At 38.4% G+C, this 21,540-nt stretch overlaps 1 protein-coding gene across 16 annotated transcripts in view; it reads right to left on the bottom strand.

The window, feature by feature from the left end:
- Window positions 1–301: 301 nt before the first annotated feature.
- The window catches only part of MARK3 (microtubule affinity regulating kinase 3), a 64,168-nt gene continuing 42,929 nt past the window's right edge, over window positions 302–21,540 (bottom strand). For 2 of the 16 annotated variants that reach the window (XM_080396034.1, XM_080396043.1), the window contains 6 exons: window positions 18,040–18,143; window positions 13,192–13,356; window positions 12,218–12,475; window positions 9,859–9,885; window positions 5,038–5,082; window positions 302–2,824 (listed from right to left, as the gene is read on the bottom strand). In XM_080396034.1, the coding sequence (XP_080252160.1) occupies window positions 2,479–2,824; window positions 5,038–5,082; window positions 9,859–9,885; window positions 12,218–12,475; window positions 13,192–13,356; window positions 18,040–18,143 (945 nt within the window). In that variant the 3' untranslated portion in view covers window positions 302–2,478. The remainder of the gene's footprint in view (window positions 2,825–5,037; window positions 5,083–9,858; window positions 9,886–12,217; window positions 12,476–13,191; window positions 13,357–18,039; window positions 18,144–21,540) is intronic. The other 14 variants (XM_080396048.1, XM_080396035.1, XM_080396036.1 and 11 more) reach the window with 10 other exon arrangements.

Genomic DNA, 21,540 nt, shown 5'->3' with positions numbered 1-21,540 from the left:
TCCGAAGAAAGCAGTCTTCCTTTCCAGACATCTTCTAGAGGCTTGAACAGTAAGTGTGGCAGTATGCTAAAGAAACACGGGTATATTCTTGCAACTTGGTAATTTTACAAGGCATTTGGGAAGTTAGCTGTTAAAAACCTGTTTCTGATTATAAGTATTTTTTTTTAATGCCTCAAATACAGATTTACTCTTAAAGAACCTTTTGACAACACTAAGAAAAATACTTAAGTACAATCTTTAAATATCCAAAGTATGATACGGGTGGACTTTTTAGAAACAATTACATACTTAACAGGTGAAGTAGGAAGAGAGTATTTCAGAAAACATTTAATATGAAACCTTTTGGAACTTCCATCGAATACAGATTTACATCATTTTATCAGAACACTTTTTCAGTTCAGACAACAAAGTGCACTGCTGGGTGAAAAAAATACATTTGGAGGAGTGCTTAAAACAAAGGAAGTGAAAGGATAGGTGACCATTCACCTGAGAAAGTACAATGACTGCCCTGAAATGTCTTATTGCTATTACAAAATGGAGTTTTCATGGAAAAAACCATACTGAGCAGCACAGGCATGGGCAGAGCACTGAAAGCCAAATGAACTCCGGTAGCACCTGGAGTTCTCAAGCCATGGTATGATACAGAATATACAGAGAATAAAATGCAAATTCAGGAACATCTACTACATTTAACAACTATGATTACCCTTTAAACTAGCATAATCAATACCAATGCTTAGGGGGGAAATGAGGGGAAGTCTGCTGCCTTCACAGACTACAGATCACAAGAACTAACTTGCAAAACGCTAAGGATTTTGCGTTTTCACCTCGGGTCAAATCTGAACTGTGTACTATGAATAACTATTAGCTCACTGCAAATTTAAAATGCAAATTTAGGCTCCAGTTTAAAGCACATGTTAAGTACATGCTTAAGTGCTTCACTGAAATATAACCATAAAACATCAATACAAAAAGTCAAGTAGATAATGCAGGATATTATCTACAGAAGTCCTCGATGAAATAAACAAGTATCACTAGGAAACAACGCATAAGAAATCTCTTTGTTCTAGTTTGCAAAATCAAATCTGGCTCACCACAGCGACTGTTAAAAAGTGGGGACCATCCCAGAGTAGCTTCGCGTCCTACAGAAAGCTAGCTGGCCATCAGAGAGTTCATCAAGGGAAGTTTTCCACACTGCATGTTAAAAGAGCGACAGTGGACTCCCTCTGCAGCAGAAGCTACAGACACGACTGGCACGAAGCCATAAAAAGCAATACAACCAGAGCCAAGTGGAAGCAGGCTGGAAGAGAGCTGCAAGGAAAAGTTTTAACCGCTACTGCCTATGGCTGTAGTTTAGCAAGTTGGATGTTAACGATAAAGGAGTTAAGTAGCCAATTTGATTCCCACTTTTGGGTTTAAATACTGTGTGCGCCCAGAACACAAAGGACAGTGCTGCCACACGTGCAGCAATACCCCAGACGGCACAGACTCGGACGTGGCGACTTGCCTCAAAATACGGTCATTATTTGAGAATCCTTTTGTGCTTTCTATCAGTCTGACCTCACCTAATGTGGAGAACTTGGTCTGAAAGAAAAAGTCACTAGTCAGCATTTAGCACATCCTGCTCATTCTGTAGAGGAACAGTGGAACAACAGAGAAGTGTTCTTAGCTGCAATCAATACTCATAAGCCAAAAGGACAAAGATACAATTTTAGTAGTTGAGCAGAAGCAGAAGAATGGAAGCGTTTACCCAAATTTTAATGCACAAATCAACTACACTTTAAAAATTTGATTCAGACTTAAATAATAAATAGCTGGGCAAAATATAATGCAAGACTTACTCAGTAAAAGTGAATTTTTAATAATCTCATGAGTTCTACTTAGAAAACAGGACTAATAATGTTCACAACCGTAAATCCAAACCCTTCACACACTGGTGGTTTTTTGTTGTTTTTTTTTTTGCTTAACACAGCAGTGAACTGTAAACCTGCATTTACTGGTTATCGCTTCAGTTATTTTAAATATTTAACTCAAGTGTTTCCTCCTTGGCCATTTCAATTTTTAGCACCAAAATTAGCCCAAAAAGAGGTACTGGTACAGCTTGATGTTGTAAATGGATTGTTTACATATAATACTTTATATATTATACACACATACTGTACATTCACACGTCCACACAAACAGGAGGCATATTTAAATGAATATATTCTGTGTTTCAATTTATGTCGAAGACTTAGGAGCAATGGAAATAAAGCAGAAGGGGTAATATTTTACATAGTAGGCAACTTTAATGCTGTAGTGCACTTATAAAAAAGTCCAACTCTCCCTCCCAGCTCAGCAGCTTTTTTTTTTTTTTTAATATCACTATTCAGAAGGATGCAGAAGTTATTGCCTAAATGTTATTCTATACATTTCCATCGGAATTCTCAAAAACACTTGAAATTGCTAACTAATTTACAACTTAACTATTTTTTCCTGTTACAGCTTTAACTCATTGGCAATTTTGGAAGCAATGTTTTTAAAAGCTATGGATGTTCCTGATATCCGCTTAAAGCGAACTCCATTCAGGGACAGTCTTGGCAGTTTACACACCTCCATCTCCCACTGTACAAGGTTTTCCGCATGCCCATCCCCATGGACACAGAAAAGCAAGAAACGCTCTCTTTGTTCATAGTCACAATTATTGGCATCCAAGACCTTTCGTATTTCCCTCATCATATCATTGGGATCCATGGAGCTGGTGGTTTTCATGCTCCAGGTAAAACGCAGTGACCGGGGCTTGGCTTCCTTGTTCTCATCCTTCTGATCCACAGCTACATTGCGGCTGAAAGACAGGAATTTATTAGTTAGCAGGGCCAGCTAACTTCTCCACGCTTCATGTTAGTAAAGCAAACTAAACCTCAATGCACACTACCAGTATTAGAGCAGCATCTAGAGGCTCCGGCTGCGAGCAATGCCCCACTTTCCTAGCTGCTGTACACACAAGGTAAAGCATTAGCTGCTGGGGCTGAAACAAAGGTATGGTACAACGCATGACACAACTGGAAGTCACTGGAGTCAGGAGCACAAGGGGAAGGACCTACGTGCATCACCTATGAATTGATTTTAAGGCAGGTTCTGCTCAAACCCCTATTCTTGGGCCACACGGACAGCTGAAACACCTGTTCTGTGCTAGAAGTTTCTGGAACATTCAAACAGTGGCGACTTGCACCAAAAGGGTGCTTAGCCCAGGTCACGGGAGTGCCAGGCCATGGGAGATGCCCGCTCAAGCCCGTGCAGAAAGATCCTAGGGGTTCCTCTGTGTTGCGACGGAGGGAAGACATAGTCACTCAATATGAGCGATCAGCAGACTTCCCTCCGTCGCAACACCTCTGCACCTCCTCCTGTGCAGCATGTTGGAGACCGAGCACTGGGAGGGCCCGTGGAGTTGCACAGTAGTTAGCTGCAAGCAGGAGGAAGGACAGCAGGACCAGGGGCCACCCACCTCCTGCCCCGAGGCCAGCAATACGCTGCCCAGTTCTGGGCTGGTTCAGTTTCACTCTGGCTTTTCTGAACTTGTACATGTTTGAGAGGATCACCACACCGTAGGCTACTGGGGTTACCTTCAACAGGGAGGAAATACTTTATCTCTAAGTTGGTCAGTAACTTGTTTAATACCAACAACCACCAGAAGTAAAGTGATGAAATCTTGCTGCTACAAGCTATGCAGCTCAGTGCCTTTGAGGCTGAAATGTGGGAAGGAGAGTTTGAAGTCACTATCAGACACCTCCTCAACCTTGCTGGTAAAGACAGCGAATAAGAAGGTTACGATTACTGTCACATTTCTAAAAGATAAAGCAAAAAACATTGAGGCTGCATTTCCCAAGTCTGCAACTTTTTTTTTTCTTTTTACTAAAAAAAAAAACTCTTCCTTTGGTAATGACAGTTACACAGAAATGTTCCAGAAATTTCTAATTTGCAATGGCTCTTCTACTTCAGTTAAAATCAGTGGTCACGGAGCTGAAGAATAAGGAACTACATTTGGATTGCCAGAGAAAAAATGTGACAGATTTGCTCTATGAATATTGGCATGCTGTCAGTCACCTCTTCAAATTCACTTGTCCTCAGAAAAGAGAATGTCATGCTTAAGCATTTTCGGAAAATGCTTAATCTATCTGACCCCAAACCACGCAGTTTAGGTCTCACATTGAGCTTCGAAGTTCATTTTACAATATTAAGTCAAGCTGCTCTTTACAACAGTTGGCAATGAATTTCTGGTTACACAATGCTTTTGTTCTACCACCATTAAGGAGGCAATTATGAAGAAAAATAAAAAGTGATAACAAGGTCAAAAATAAATATATTTCTCAAAGATAAACCTATTTCATAATTTTACGTTCTATTAGAAAGACTGCCAGTAACTGCAAGAGTCACAGGATTATGATGTCAAATTCAGCTATGTGATTTGCCAGATGTTATAAAATTCAGCAAGCGAATTAGAGTGCTTTGTTTTAACTTTAAGTTTTTATTTTAATAAGGCTGTAATGGGAGAACATCAGCTTTTATTCAATGCTCATTTTATTTTTGAAAGCTTTTTCTACTTGAAAACAGCTGCCAAAACCAGCACAATTTTGATAATTTCTACTATTTTTTTTTGATATGCAGATTTTGGAAGAAGAGTATAACATGAAAAATATCGTTTAACTAGCTGTGATTTTGGAGATGAGAAGTATCTTACCACACTTCAATGGTTATTCCACATGTTTGCAGCCTCACTAGAGACCACTTACCTACACATCTACAAGACAACAGCACATTTTAACAACTAAAATGCAAAAACCACACCACACAAGGGAAAAGGCAAGAGGAAAGATGAAAGTTTAGAACCAAGTCAGTCAGTGCTTTACTAGCCGTTTTGCAGACAGAAATGCTTCTTTGTTAATTTCAAAGCCTTACACAAAACAAAAGCTGCTGCCTGAAGCCACTATGCCACATAATCAAGGGGGGAAAGGTTCAAACTCACCTAAGTAACATTTTAAACAAAAATTTTACCCTCACCTTGAGCCCTCAAATCTCCCGTTCCTCTCATATTCAGTCGGGAGCCTCATTGAAAAGAATGCAGAAGCAAAAGGAAGTGGGAAAGAGAAGACAAATCTTACACTACAATATACAATATCTGAGTAGTTGCTAAAAGATACTGCAATCATACCACAGGTGTGTTAAAATACAAAGCGACAAAGATGTAAAGAACTTCATGGGTTAGACCAAACTCAGAATGTAACACATTGCCAAACCAAATGGAAGTCTAAACGCTACAGTTTTTAAGACGACCATAACTAAATCTTACAGTGTGTGTTTATATACATTAATACTGTAAAATTCAATGAACAAAGTTTAACTTTTAAAAGCAGAAAATGTGAAACTAAAGTTACAAAGCATATTGAAGTTATTGCATTATTTAGTAAGTACCTCCTAGAAGAGAAATAACTCCCAATTATTTTTAGGCTAATGATCTTTAGAAGTTTTATTTGGGAATACAATATACTTTTGAAAAAAATACTTAATTTACAGACAAGTCTGGTCACCCTGCGTGCCGGCATGCACATCAGATCTGAGGTATTAGGTGTTTAAACAATACCAAATACCTTAATCCAAAAAGAACAAGAAGCATCTACATTTTAACAAAAGTTTAGAGGCAAATCCAGGATTCTTGAGCTGTGGTAACTCCATGCTGTTAATTCCCACACTGATGCATCTTCCGCATCCAAGAGTAAGCTTAAGCTTTCTGTCTTCTTGCATCGCTTAAAGCCACATTGCTGATCACTACCACTTTTTAAAAGCCCAGTATCAAGCAGAATTAAGGGGAAAATAATCTTCCTCTACCTTCCCATTATTGCGGTACCATGGTTCAACATCTCAGTGTTAATTCTGCTCAGAGGGAAGCTGCCTTTGTAAGACTCTTACCAAGACTACTCTAAGCTAGTACACAGCTTAACTGAGTAACGTGAATTATTAAAGCACTTTGATTGACAAGTGTCTAGGGACAGGAATGTAAGACAGCTTATTTTTTTGATGCACAGCAGTATTTACACGAGGGTGTGTGGAGCATTACCAGACTTAATTTCCTCCTTTCCTTCCTTTTGAGGGTCATGGTGAGGGACCAGGATTGTGAGATGACCCTGTGCAGTCCCTGTCACCAGGAAAGGCACTGTGGCAGTGCTGCGAGGAACGTGGTGGCAGCACTTGCTGCATAGGCTATGCAGCCTGCTCCTTGTTCAAAATTCACACTGCTATTGCAATAGAATTCAGTTAAGAAAGTGGTAAGTCACACAACTATGAGCTGCTTGTCACAACAGCATCTAATCAGAACCCTCCCTCTGAGGAACTGCACAGCACAGTACGACAGGGTCTCTGCTAGGAAATGTTCACCACTGACTAACGAACAGCTGTCACAAACAAAAAGGGTAAGGGAAGCAAGAAGAAAACAACCGACAAGTCCTCAACTAATTCACAGTGGGGTTTTAATGGTGCTTATATTCATGAGATCTTGTGCTACTTGCCTATGGAGGGAGGATACAGGAGAAGGTAGAAAAAGATTTTAAGGCCTGCATATACAATCCATGAACAACTCAGCAACTCTGTAGGACCAAGAAGGTGGGATGGGAAAACCATCACGTGTACCAGCTGAACAAATCCATGCCTTTCAGATGATCTGGGCAAGGCTTGTTTTACTGGGCAAAGCAAGCAACTAGTTCAAAGACACTGCTCAACCGAAAAATTGAGAGTACTTGAATTTTGAAGAGCCTACTGTGTTCCTACGAAGTGAAAGATGACAGCTTTGTTAAGAGCTGCAAGCATTTAGGGATTTCTGGGTTTTGTGTGGGGTTTTGTGTTGTTTTTTAAACTTGCCAAAGGTTGTAGAGAAACAGGAGCATAACCAGTTGCCCCAACAATTAAGCCATACTGTTGACTGGAATCTGTCCAGAAACGTCTGCGAGGAAAAATCCCTGATGATGTTCTTAGACCCTTTCTAGGTTGAAAATCAGCCAAACTGTTCAGTTTTTAAACCACTATACTCTAAATCTAAGAAAGGTCATTATTTACCAAATACCTGCCACTTTCAAATAATAAACACTCTTTCACAGAAGCCTCTCAGAATATCCTTACTTTTCCCATGTTTTTCCATGCATCAATGTTCCATTCATTTAGCACAAGAAACTGCATTTGGTGACGTGCATCTTCAAATATGAGCCATCATGCCAAGCTTTGGAGGGCTGTACCAGTCTCTCTAGATGCTCCTTTCGTCACAAAGGACATGGTTATGGTCCAGTTCCACAGCCCAGCACTGGTGCTTTGGGAACCGTCACTCACTGTACTGCCAGTATTGTTTTGGTAGCTCTGCAAGTCAGATGCAGCCCGAGGCTTCCTCACTGCTAATACAACCCTCACTTCTGCGGGAACTGCAACTGGCTACTTTATGCTCTAGATGTTCTGCTTTTGCTTGTATGTTTACGTAAATTAATTTTATGAACCAAGATGCTCCTTGGTCTTGAGAATGGAACAAATATATAGGAAAGTTATGTTTTCACTTGTCATGCAATGCCTACACACTACCTCATTTATGGTTTGTGAAAGGCTTTCAAAAATAAGAATGTTTCCATACATCTGAGTCATGCAGTGTTTTCTGTTCTTTACATCTTTGTACACTCCGTGTTAAAAATCCAAGTAGATACAAAGAAAACTGTCTAAAAAAGATGTGGAAAAACAGCAAAAAGTGGAAGATGCTAAAATAAGATCAATTTATGGAAATGGAGTAAAGATGCTACAATAAAATTCAGATCACAGAAATTGATTTTTGCTGTCAGAAAAGAAGTTACACTTCCACAATATGCAGAATGGCAAGCACAGGGCATGGTGCAAGATATACATATATTTTATACCTCTGAGTACCAAGTACAGTATTAGAACTCAGTAGTTTTTAAAAAAAAAAAAAAAGAGCGAAAGATTATCTACTTTTGTTCAGCTCCCTAGAATGATGCTGCAGTACTATATATACATGCTGTTGAGTTAAAGTAGTTCTTTCAGTATCAGTGACAGTGAGCTTAGGTAAGATTCACAGCATATAACACAAGAAGAAACTGTCAAAACTCCCAACGTTTTCAATTTCATTTTGTACCTACATACAGATCAAGTATGGAGGGATACCACACACGCTTAAAACAGAATTTAAAAAGCACAGTCTAGTCCTGTGTAGGTGGTGTAAGCCTTAGCAAATCTCTTATTCAAAGACATATTCATGGAAGCTATAGCAGCTATTTCCACAAGAGTCTAAGATTCCTGGCCTCAAGTCAAAGGAAAATGTTGAAAAACATCAAAATATTAGCTTTAAGTCTCAAATTTGAACAATAACTTTCTAGCTTAATATTGTACTCGTACTAGCATTTTCCATCTTTCTTCAGAGCAGCAGTGTAACAAACTTACATGCATCCAGTTGCGGAGATTGCACAGATCACAATCCCTTTTTTAAAAGCAACGTGACTACAGAGGCTCAAAAGCTCCCCCTCACAAAGTGGTACGCACTCCACAGCTCACGATGCACGATGGGTTAAAACTATTGCTACTGCTCAGTTTCATCTGTATGCTGTGTTGGATGGTTTCTTTCCTTAAACTAACAGTTGGTGCATGTTCCTTTTCTCAAGTAAGCTTGTGACAATGCCAGCCAACCCAACCAACACCAGTTCTAAACAGTCATGTTTGGAAGAGCTCCGATTATTGTTGTTATTCTTCTCGTGGTATGGAATTTACTTGTTTAGTTGGGTAGGGACATTTAGACTCACACTGTACATAATAAACCCAAATTCAGTCAGCAATTTACATATCTTGGGTCTCCCTAATCTAAGTATTTCCTTGAAATGGTCTGACAAACTTCAAACCATAATCACATGCACAGACTTGCATTTTCAAAGTTAAAACAGACGTCTGTTTTTTGGTACTGTCTCCCTATTTTTGATCAGTAGTTGGAAAATGGAAGTACCATCCCCTTTAAGAAACTCCAAGATATGATACAAATAAATAGAGTATTACAAAGTTATACTGGAAAATCTACCTGCAGATCAAAATTGCATAACCAACTTTCATGAGTCATAGCGAATTAACGAGATATATAGCAAGCTGAATCATTCTCAAATTGTAAAACTAAATTCAATCCTTTGGGCGTGAAATGTGAATCAGACTTCTGAGCTTTTCCCTTTTGTTAACAAATTTGCATAGACGTTATACTTTTTGTTTATAACTGAAGTGCTCTATTTGCAGTTCACTTGTAATTCACTTCAGCAAAGGCATCCCATTTTAAAATACACAGCCACTACTGCACCTTCATTCAGTCTTTCATGCAAAACTCTTGAGATTCACAACTCTGTTCAGTTTGCTTTCCATTGTATCAACTGCAGAAAACACTTCAGACTGATTTTTACAAAATACCATAAAACAAAAAGATAGAGAATGTAAATTTAGCATCACTTACCTTTATTTGCTTGTAACCTTATGTTTTGTTTATACTTTCATCATTGTTATCAAACACCTCATTCTTCAAACATAAGCATGCTAAGTGTATTAGTACAGAGAACAGAATTACTTTGGCACTACCAACTCTATCAAAGAAAGAAGAATTCACAAGGCATGCTTAGCATCTTGTTATACAGGTGCCACAGATTCTTAAGTATCATCATGAGTTAATGGATTTATTCTATGCTTTCCTCTCAAGAGAGAAAGTATTTAGTCCTCAGCAGAAAGTTTAGTTTTCAGAAAACCAAGGCTAGAAAGCCAAATCTGTTGTTAATTGCAGGAGCCACTTTTTTTTTAAATATAAATAAATCCTACCTTTTGATAAACCTGAATGACATGTTTCTAAAAGAAATTAAGCCAAAATAATAATTAACAAAAAGTTTTGTACAAAATAAATTGAAAAAGCCATTTAGAGCGAAACATGCAAAAAGATCTCATTTAAAATGCACAATGAAATTACACTACATACATTCTGAGATTAGGCAGATGATTTAGGGTCTGAAGAGTCAAACTCTTAGCATTGCTACTTCCAAACTTAATTTTTCTGGGAAACATGGCACCAATAGTTATTAGGAATTAAAATATGTACTGGTGTCGAAACACAAACTCACAATCTACAAGGTCACATAAAAATATGTTTGGATCTTCTTCATATATTCCAAAGAGAAAGCAAAAATCAGTAACTCTTCTATAATTAGATCTTGAGTATCTTCAGTTAGGTTTCTTCCTTCACAACATTAGGTCAGCCATGATGTGCCAAAAACTGCCTTAAATATTTAGTTAATTTAGTGCAGAAGCTGTTAACAATGGCCTACACCAGAACATAAGTAGTTCATAATCAAAAGGATTCTGATTCCCCACAGAGAATGCTAGAATAAATTAACAGGTTTTAAGGGTTTTTTAAAAAAATTATTTAAAAAGAAACATAACCATGTCCTCTGATGGCACTATCCACCTCCTTACTAGTTTGTACAGCACCTAGTGTAACAGAGCCCCAACTGTAAGAAGTCCTCCAAGTGCAAACTTAACCATCTGTAACAGTGCTATTGTGTTACAACTGTATGTTATTTAATCAAGTCCAGATGGAATTTAAACTATTGTCAAAAGCAGTGCGGAAAAACTTCAAGAAAACCACATTGCACTGTGAAAGCTGAAACACTGAGGTAATGGTAGAAGTTTGAATGCAGCCTAAACAAGTGAGCGAAAAGCTTGCAAGTTCACAGTTTGAGCGTCCACATTTGGAACATCAGACAAAAAATTCAGTCAGGATATTACGAACAAAAGCACAGACAGAAAGATGTGCCAAAAGGATCTGTCTGATTAAGACTTCATTTGAGAAAAAGCAGATGACTTAATTCTTACAAATACCAAAATTATTCTTTTATCTGTCCCTATGTTTTAATTTCGTATCTGTTATAATTTCATATAGCACAGTATTCCCAAGGAAGCGTTAGCTAGAAGACAGCTGAGCAGGGTAAAACATTTACCAAAGGCTAAGCTTTGCGTTATTGCTTTTCACAGAAAAAAAATCTCACATTTTAAATAAATTCATTCCCTAAATTGAAATCAGCCAGTTGTGAAAAACTAGAGTTTGGTTTAGCATTATTTTATAGGAATGGGAGACTATGAAGAGGATGCTGAGAAGGAGGCATGTATAGTCACAGAACAGACAGGAAGGAAATGACTTGGTGCTGATGTGATATAAAACTTAAAGAAAAGCAAGCAGGCCAAGATTACAATAATGTATTTCAAAAAAGTTCACATGATGAGAAGGATACAAAAGCATGGAGATTACCTTAAGACAAAGAAAAACAAAGCCTCACTTCTGCAAACACAAGCTGTGGATATCAGAGTGGTCTGAACTACACAGTATGTGAAATGACAAATTTTAAATGTAGAAGAAAAAAGGTGGTTTTCAAGTTTAGGGTTTGTAGGAACTAATTTAAATCATACATAGATTTGAAACTAGAAGTCCAATTAGAATAAAAACTTAGTGCAGGAACACCTGCTTAAGCTAGGCTTTGGCTAGACCAACATACCTGCACACCGAAACCAGAATCTGCACATGAACTAAAGGTCAAAATAGGAGTCAGTTTCTCAAGGTTTGACCAGACTCCTGTCTAAACTGAAACCATACTCCTGCCACTATTTTAATTATGACCTATGCTAGCACTGCTGCCAAAAGAAGCTTTTGTCTCCTGCCTCTACTCTTTCACCTGCAGTATTTGTGTACTGCCATTGTCCACCGACAGCCTAAGTTATCAGAAAACATAAGCTGAGCTTCTAATGAGCTTCTATGTCAAATATCAAGACTGGAATCCTAGTTTATGCTGTCTACTGATAGACCATACAGTAAGGGTGAGCCGCTTTTGAACTGGAGTTGAAACGTTCAGCTCTGCAGCATTTGTATCTCAGACATGAGAATGAAGAGCACAAAGGAAACAGCACAAACTGTCTCGCTTTTTATCCTGTTTGATTCAACTGCTAAAAACAAATGGTTTCTGTAACCAAAAAGAACTACCAAAAAAAATTGTAAGCCAGTGCATTTTAAGCTGCAGAATTTGTTAAGCCATTAATCAGAGAATATGGATAAAACCACCTAAGCAATCAGCTACTAGGTATTTCCACCACCCAATGACAAGGAGATGTTGCATTACCATTTCAAGAGACTTACCTTCTTGTTAGTTTTGAAGTTAGTTTACTAAACAGGTTAGTGGAACCCCTGGTTCGAGTCTGTGAGAGCGGTGTTGCTTCATGGGACAGACTGGGGGAGGCTGGCGGTCCATTGTAGGTAGCAGTACGTCGCTCCCTGAGCTGGCCGTGGAAAGTGCTCCGACTAGCCGTTCCTCTGGGGAAACGAATACGATCAGGTGTGGTTGCACTGCTAATGCTGTGAGTTGAAGCAACAGGAGTTCTTTGATCGGGAATAGTGCTAGAGCAGAAAACAAAAAACAATGCTAGAACTTCTTTACAGAAGCACTACGGTTCCGCAGGAAACACAAAACACTACTACAGTAAAGCATAAACAGACACTTTTATATAGGCCAGGGTTGGAATATCAACGCTATTACAGCACTGTATGGAATCAAAACTTGTAAGAAGTTAGGATTAAAAGGCTGCCGAAACAGAAACCTACATAGGCAGAAAAATGGAACAGGAGTGTCCTGGAAAAGACCAGATAAACTAGGCATACAATGTTTCACTGAGAAGACTGATAAAAGAATAGACGAGTAAAGTTTCCTCCCAGGAAAGAGAAGCAATAGGTAACTTTAGTGTCTCTCCCTCCACATTCTATACGTACATCTTTGAAAATCTTACTAATTTGAAATCCTACACAAAATTTTCTACAAGCAAACCACTCCGAGTAGCGAAGTCCTTCAGGATACACAGTTAAAGTCTCCAACAGACTATGACAATAGGGAATGTCCAATACTCCTAACACTAGGAAAAAATTAAGGTTCATTATTGCAGGATTATGTCACAGACAGCCTGACACACCACAAGACAAATGTAAACAAGACTGAAAAAATGAGGAAACACACATCTTGTGGGCAATGTATACTAGAACAATCTAGGACTAAAATTCCACAGCACAAAGTTAAGAAGCAGTGGGTATAAGTTAGTTTCACAACGATTTCAGATTCTTACATAGGCCTGAAGTTATCTGCGCCATTGTCTATTGGAGGCAACATCATCTTCGTGTGCACAGAGGCTGACATGGACATCGACTTCTGATGTCGCAGCCGAACACTGGAGAAGGATGTAGTACAAACTGAAGCAGGGCTAGCTGCGTAAGCGAACATTTCTGTCAGGCTGTGAGGGGGTTTGGGTTCAGGCAGAGGCAGAAAGAAGAGCATGATGGACCAACAACAAACTACTGCATAGAAAAAAAGCAAACTTTTCCTTCTATTAACTGATTTATCAAAGAACATGAACTCTAACAGCCCTCCTTGATGTAAAGAGCAGTAACTACCCTACGCTCCCCTTAAAAAGCATCCTTACTATAGCACTTGACATCTATGAAGTGATCATGCTCTTACCATTAGCATTAATTCGGTGTGATACCCTCCTTGATGTACAGAACCTGAATAACCCAGTATTCTGTCCCAAAGAGTAGTATAAAGCACTGGTGTAACTCATACTGGTCTTAACATTAAAAAAATGCATTAAAAAACCCCACCAATTGCACTTTCCAAAAGACTGATGATGGCTTCATTACTGCAGCGAAACACTTTGTTTTCAGAATGTGTCCATGTTAGAAGGAATTGCTGTAAGGTGGGCAAGCTGTCAAATTTCGATCTACATCTGATAACTGAGGGACTTCACAGGCACAATTGAAAACAACAATATCATGATCTTTAACAAGTCCAGAGAGGCCCAAACAAAAACGCTACTATTAATCAACCTGTACATGTAGGAGGCAATGAATAACACTTGGTGATCTCTAGAGAAAGAGCTATGACTGCTGAAAAGCATTTCATATTGCTTGGCCATGGACCTTAAATTCTCTAAATTACCATTCAGGCTTTGAAGGAAGGTATACAGTGCTGTCTTAGCAGAGCGGCCAGTAAGCTGCCAGCTGTATAATATGTTAAAATAGAAGCATGAAATCTTTTTCTTTCTTTGGGACACAATAGTCTTTGCAGCCTTCACACTATCTGATAATGGTAAGTATGGAAGAAAACTGAGAGGCCACAAGATGTATTTGGCCTTTCAGCCTACACCACCATGTGTCATTCATCTTAAGTTCACTTTAAAAGTATGGCAATTCTAATTCAAAAATATTGTTTGAGGTTAAGAAATCAGTGATTGTCAGTGACAGTTTCATGACACTGCATGTTCACTTCCAAGCTACTTCATGGTTACACATACTGAAATTCGAGTCCTGTTACCTCATTTTAGTATGTCAGACTTTGGAGAGGAGAATGTCAGTCCAGCTACAAGTATCAGCTGACCCACTTCTCAGGCTTAGCTCTCACAAAGCACTAGCAGAAAAAACACCTTGCAGTTCAGACATCAGAACTGCTGGCTAAAACGGTTAGCAAAATCTACTTTCTGTTTTGAACTTCTCAGAATCTAGAGAACTTCATCTGAGTCATGCATGCATCTCCTTACAATGCTGAATCAAGCAGGCTGCCAACTACAAGCACTACTACAACGAATCCTGCAACACAGCCCAGCTTTCACATTACACCCGGGTATTGAGAAATTGTAAGGAAATGAACGCTCATCTCAAAAGCAATACCCCAAAACGGAGTAATCCCCAAATAATTGGTCACTAGCCTCTCAAGCACTTCTAGCTCCTCTCCTCTCAATTTGTTGTAAAAGATAAAGAATCTAGTTTCACAACACATTAGACCCACGTTCCATTTAGTCATTTGCCTCCAAAGATGTAATAACTAAAGGTTTCAATAAGGCAGGAGAGCACATATTAAAGCATTTATATATCTTACTCTAAAAGCCTTGCTAGAAATCACCTTCCTTGGATTACTAGCCTGGGAACACAGAAACAGCGTGCTAACATTCACCAATTAGTGCCAAGGCTTATTAAAAATCTGAGGCTGTTGTAAATCATGTGTTACAAATGATTTCAAGCAATTGCCTATCATTATGAAGAGCGTTTCACGAGTCCCCAAGTGCGTTAATTAATGCTCAGACTTTGGAGGAAAGCCAACCGAGTCATCTCCTGCAGAATGCCTGTGTCAGCCACACAATATGCTGAAGTAGGGATGTGAGACTTAAAAACCCTTTGCTTCTACCAATCTGGCATGGGGTCTTCAAAACTACTTTCTCCAACATCAAGTCCACTACCTGGACTATTGATTCTTCAAAAGCTTCCTTAGTTTCAGAAATAGTGCCTTCTCAGAATTCAATGTGCAACACAGAAACTAACACTTTCTCTATGGAAAGTAGACTTCAAATGCACGCATCTTGCACGCATCGTCTCCCAAGTTTTCACTGGGTCACAGCTACAGAAAACCTAAAATCCAGTCTCTATAACTACTCCTGCCTTTAACACGTCACCAACAGACATTTCAAAAGCAGAAAAAGCATTTTTAACAAAACTCTGGATTTATACAAAGCCCAGGTTCTATTTCAGATCTTGTAACCTTGACAAGTTTCTGAAGTTACTTTCTGCCAAGTTGGGTGTATAATTAGGGATACTACAGAGACACCTGAAGGCAGGCAGAATTCATTCTGAAGAGCCAGTCCCATCAACAGCCATGTTGATTTAGCCTGCGTTAAAGGTCCCTGCATTTCATGTGATCAGTTAAGCCTTTGTCCAGTTACAGCAACAAAATATATTCAGATGTAAATTCTGAATTCTGTGCCAAATCACAGTAATTCTGAAACTGTGCCAAAACAAATGTGCAGTTTAGTGTTGAAGCATTTCAGACAATGAGAAGTCTCCCAACTGTAAAACAATTAACAATGCATTCTCATTAACTTTTCTCATTTTAACCCTCTATAAAGACTAACAAAGTAGTAATCAAAAGTATGCAATAAAAGCCATGAAGATTTTTTTTTCCCTGACAGTGAGAATACAAATGCTCAGACATTTCAAATGACCCAAACAGAGGGGTAGTCTGTAGGATAAGTAAATGAAGTTTGGATACCATATTGACAATAAAAGGTAAAATAACGATAAGCAATTATGGATATAAAATAGAATGAATATAGTTGCCAAGTAACACTCAATATTAACTTTGAGCTTCATGCCCATATGTGACAAAAAGCAGAAAGGCAATAGTTTGAGAAACTCAAAGCTGGGGGGAAAAAAATAACTTCAAAAGACATCTTCTTAGGAATATGAAGTTACTCCTAAATTAAGGGGACATCTGTATCTCAAGCATTCCTAGTAAGCAATATCTAACTTTGAAAAATGTAATAAAGAAATTGTAGACAAGATAGTGCTAAGATATTAGTTTAAAGATGAACAAATATGTTATTAAAACAAGAAATCAAGTGATCAAATCTGACCAAAACTATTTTGGACAGAAAGATTCATTTTCCAAAGAGAGCTTGGAAAGAAAAAAGCTATTAACATATCAAATCAAAGAAAGGATGATGAGCTTTAATCTAAACAAACTTGGTAACATTAACAAGGACTAACCAATGAAGGCTGAGACAGACACACTAAAAGACAGTACCAAATAGCCGTGCTGTACTTCACAAGACAGTTGACTGCAGGCCCAGGTGGCCAGCTAGACTTTTGGCACTCTTCAAACTTATACTTGACTTTTTCCTTAATCACTTTCAGTTTGCAGAAAGCTAGGAGGAAGAGACAGGGTCAAAGTCATGTTCTTTATCCCTAGGCTCCAGGAGTCAAACAAGGGACAAAACAGACTTTCCATTCAACATCACAACTTCATCACTCTTCCTTATAAACTGCTGAGAGAATGAGGAAAAATTCTGTGCAAAAATGGCAGATCTTTCACCAACTTCAATACGAGCTAGAAGAAAAGTATTTTCTTCCCACCCTTTACAGTATATCACAAAATTAGGAAGGGGTGGAGAAAATCAGGAAGAGTAGGAGGGAGGTACACATTCCTCCAAACTTAAGCATTTTTATTAAGTACTAGCTATCTGGGTACTCTCCTGGCAATGGTCAGCTACTTAATCATTGCCAGCTTTCAAGACCAGTAAAACTCCGTGAACAACAGTTGGTTGGATCTTAAAACACCTCAGCCAGCCAGGAAATTCATTGGTATTCCTCACAATTGTTACTCTATACCTAATGTCTACATTCACAACTATATTTATTTTCTACAGCTCTCCTCTATCTTTGTTACACAGGGAGGAAGAACGGCACTAGATGTTGCTACGGTACTAACCCACGAATGGTTAACTCCAATTCCACTGCATGCTGCAGTCAGGCTCTCATTCAGCAAACTAAGAAGAAACCTGTTATTCCTCTGACTGTTTTCACTCAGAATACGGAGATATTAGTGCTTCCCTTCTCAAGATGAGTTCTGTAAATACTGGGAAGCAGACTACAAGAATATCAGTAAGGAATGTTATTAGTCCAAGACAATGGCCTATCACAGTTTCATCTTTGCTCAGGAAAAAAATAAAAAAAAAATAGACTTTCTCCCTGAGACTTAATCCCAAAGTATAGATTAGAGTGAAATGCAAAAAGAGAACGGCCCAAGAACGATGGACTTTGTAGTCTGACCTGAATAAGCCTCTTCTGCAAGCATATGTTGTTTGGCCACAGCAGTTAACAACTGATTTAAGATGAAGGCTGTACAAATATGACATGTACTTAATCAGAAATTAGGAACTTCCTTTTACATTCTAAGTATAAAGACTGTATGAATTAAGTATAGGAAAAAAAAAATCCCAACATACTTACAAGTGCTCCATAACCAAACATCTGTACTCACCTTTCATTAAGAATTACACTAGAATATTACTGATTTTTAAATTAGACATTACAACTTTTTGGAAGTGTGAAGACGAGGGACAGACACCATAGGAAGACATTTCATATACCTGTTCTCCTTGCCATTTTGTATCACTGAATGTCTATCAGCAGTGGTTCTTTCACTACAAACGTAAGTGTTGCGCCGCGTCATTGCTCCGGGGGCAGTATTATTCTACAATTAAAAAACATAGGCTTGTTATTCCCCACAAAAGGCTTTTCTGGGGTTAAGTTTACATACAGTTGAAGTCTGTTTTACTTCATGCTAGTTCTACATAGTTATAAAACTTACAATAATTAAATAAGTTAATACACAGACACTTTCCAGTATTTTTAAGCAATAATGGAATCAGAAAAAATAATTCTAACAAGCTGTTCTTCTCTTTCATGTTGATGGCTCAAAATTAATTTTGCTCGAAGTTTTTAATTACCAATGTTCTAAATTACAAATTCTCAGCATGTATAGCATTCATCTACGTCTGGATAACCTACGTTTTTATGGTCTACTTTTTAAATACTTTACCACTTGTAGATTGTAGAATTTTCCTTTAGTTAAAATCATACCCTTAAACAAGACAGGAAAAGCAAAGACTGAAGAAACAAATGTGGTAAAATTCAGTGGGAAGGTAAACATGGACTTTTTAGTATTAAAATACTATAAAACTACACAAGTTTTAAAAACAGGGAAGAATAAGTCAAATTAAAGAGACAAATTGCAGAGAATTTTAATAAGACATTTTAAAAAATATATATCTAAATACAAGCATAATACATTGAGGACAAGTGAACCAGGGGAATTTAAAACTACAGACCTTACTTTAGAGGGGAGAAAAGAAATAGAATTACTTTGCCTCTGTCTTTACAGAGAAAGAGGGTGGAGATATGCCCAAGTTGGCGGTCAATTTTCCAGGAACGACTGAGAAGCTGGGTAATTCACAGATAACAGAATTATAAAACGTTAGATGCAATTACTGTAGGAAAAGCATGGCGGTCCAGATAAACATGCACCCCCAGGTTGTAGAGGAAGTAAAAGCCGGCAAGCCTTATATTTTTTCTTCCCACCCCAAGAACATAACACAGGTAACTGCATATGATTGGAAAGTGGAGAAAACCTTTAAAACTTTTCTTTAAAGAAAAGGATCACGGGGCAAAGCAGGAAGCAAAATAGGCTATTAACTTTAAACATCACTGCTGGGGAAAGTCTTGGAGGAGGCTAGCTTAAGGGAACAACTGGTCAGCACCTGGATAAGCACATGTTGAGTAAGGATGGCCACTAAGAATCAGGCAGGGGACATCATGCTCAACTAACCTTTTGGAGCTCTTTGAAGAATTACTGCTATGACAGACAAGGGAAATTCAGCGGATTTTTAAAATAGCATTAAGAAAAGGTTTCACATAAATGGTCACAGTAGAGAATCATGGGAAGGATAAAAAAAAAAAAAAAAAGGGAAAAAGTAGTTCAAGCACAAAAGGAGAGTAGCCAAACCTTTTTTGTTTCTGAACCTGAAATAAAACTGTTAAAGTGGAGTATTCTCAATAACCAGCAAAAGCTCTTCCAGTGCCTTAAGGCACAATATCTGCTATATGGGGTGTCTCAACTAACGTGATCCCCGAGCTGCAGATTTGACAATGAAGCCATCTTGTCTGTTTAAAAGATTGGTGGCCAGTCACGCATCTTTACATGAATATACAAATAAAAATGAGAAAGTCGACTGTGCAACCTTCTGGCGTTAAAAAGTACAAAGAGTATCAAGGGTATTGCAGATTATCAGAACTATTAATTAAATCATAAGATGTATGTAGCTGTTTTGCGGGTTCTCAAGTATTCTTCACTGGATATTCCTTAGGGATAGGCATGTGCCAAGCATGAACAGAAGTCCTTTTAGCCCCTTCTTTGTACCTCACTCCTCACACATCCCTGCCTTCGAGTGTGTTTATTTAAAAAACCCCGTAACCACATCATCCCTGATTCTTCTACTTTCCTCTGACATTTGTCATTGTACAAACTCCCCTCTCTTTACTAAACTTGCCAGCAATGAAAGCTGTGCACCTAAGGTGAAGTTTTGTTTATATGTTCTTGAGAGGTCACACTGCAAACCAATGGTACATTGAAGTACTGCATGTTAATATTTGCAATCATTTTGTCCTGTGTTTCTGAACATATTAAGAGAATGAAGCACCTAGAATATCTGACAGTTTTTCTGGTGAGAAACACACAATAATGGGTGGCTTCCTTCTTTCCACCTGCTCCCTTAGAACATTAGGTATTTGTTTCCCTTGAGAAGATACCACATAACTTTAAAATGTACTGTGATGTTATACGTCGAGAAAGACAAGATGACAATCTGTGCTGGATCAAGCTTTAAAGACTATGTGTTTTCAGCTTTGGGAGTGGACAAGTTTTGGTATTCATATCTGAAATCAGAGGACTCTAAAGGTGCACTTTCCCAACTCCTTCTGGAATGCAAAGAAGTATCAGTATACATTTTTTTATGTTTGGCTCAGATTTCAGAGGTTGTGAAAGGAGATCTAAGCATTTCAAGCTCTCAAGTTTCAGTTTTAGGAAGAATACAGCCTTTGTACTGGGGCCTTTACACTTTTTAGCGTAAGACCTTTCATGATGCATCAGGGAAGTTCTTCAGCTACAACTTTTTTGTTCAGCCAATCTACAGACTATTAATCAGTGGACATGACTAAGTTGCACAGGTGCACAGCACAGGAAGCCCCAAACTGGTGTCAAACTGCACTACAGACCCTGATGGAATGACAACCCTTAGGGTCAGGGCTAGCTGCATAAGTTCAATCCTCCTGCCATCATCTGCCTTCTTTGCAGGTGGTGTTGACACTTGCAAAAGCGCATGTTGAGACTTCTGAGCACATGCACAAGGTTCAGTCACGGCACAAAGGATGAATTTGTGGTAGAGAGTCCTCCTCTTTCCTAGTCTTGTGTCCACTTTTAGGCAAGGCTATATTCACATTAAGAGAGATACCAAGGTGAGGACTGATCAAAGACTTTCAAAGAATCAGCTTCGGACTTACAATAATGAACCAATCTATTTACTTAAGAGCACTAGTATGTTTTTTGGTCCCAAATGATTTTCCAAACATACCATCTGTTCCCCTATTCCAGTTTTCTTAAAGCTATACTAAGGGCTCTGGGCAGCCTTATTACAAGCATTGAGGAAAAATCCAAAGCTGTGACTATTAAATAAGGAGTTATTTGTTGCTGCTAACTATGCAACCCCTGTAGCAGGTTTTGATTATGGATTTGATATTTGCCTGACAAACTTGAGGTTTTTGACATGCACTTGTTTAGCTTGCAGAACTAGTTTGCAAGAGTTTAAATGCTCTGTCAACTTTAGAAGTACAGCTTAGAATCCCTTACTTCAAACCCAGGCTTAGCTATCCGCTCTAAAATCACAATACTTATCCTTAAGTGCATGCTTGTAAGCTTTGTTATTTTATAAGAGCAGCACGCAACTGGCTAAGGGTCTCCAGTGAGGACCAGTTCTACTACTTTTGCTGTATCTGTCAAAGTAATAATTCATTTTAAACAGTATTTTTCTACCTCT

This window comes from Falco punctatus, assembly GCF_963210335.1.
Source record: "Falco punctatus genome assembly, chromosome: 7".
Lineage (NCBI taxonomy): Eukaryota > Metazoa > Chordata > Aves > Falconiformes > Falconidae > Falco > Falco punctatus.
Note: the sequence above shows the minus strand (reverse complement) of the source record. Positions and strands in the feature narration are given on the sequence as shown.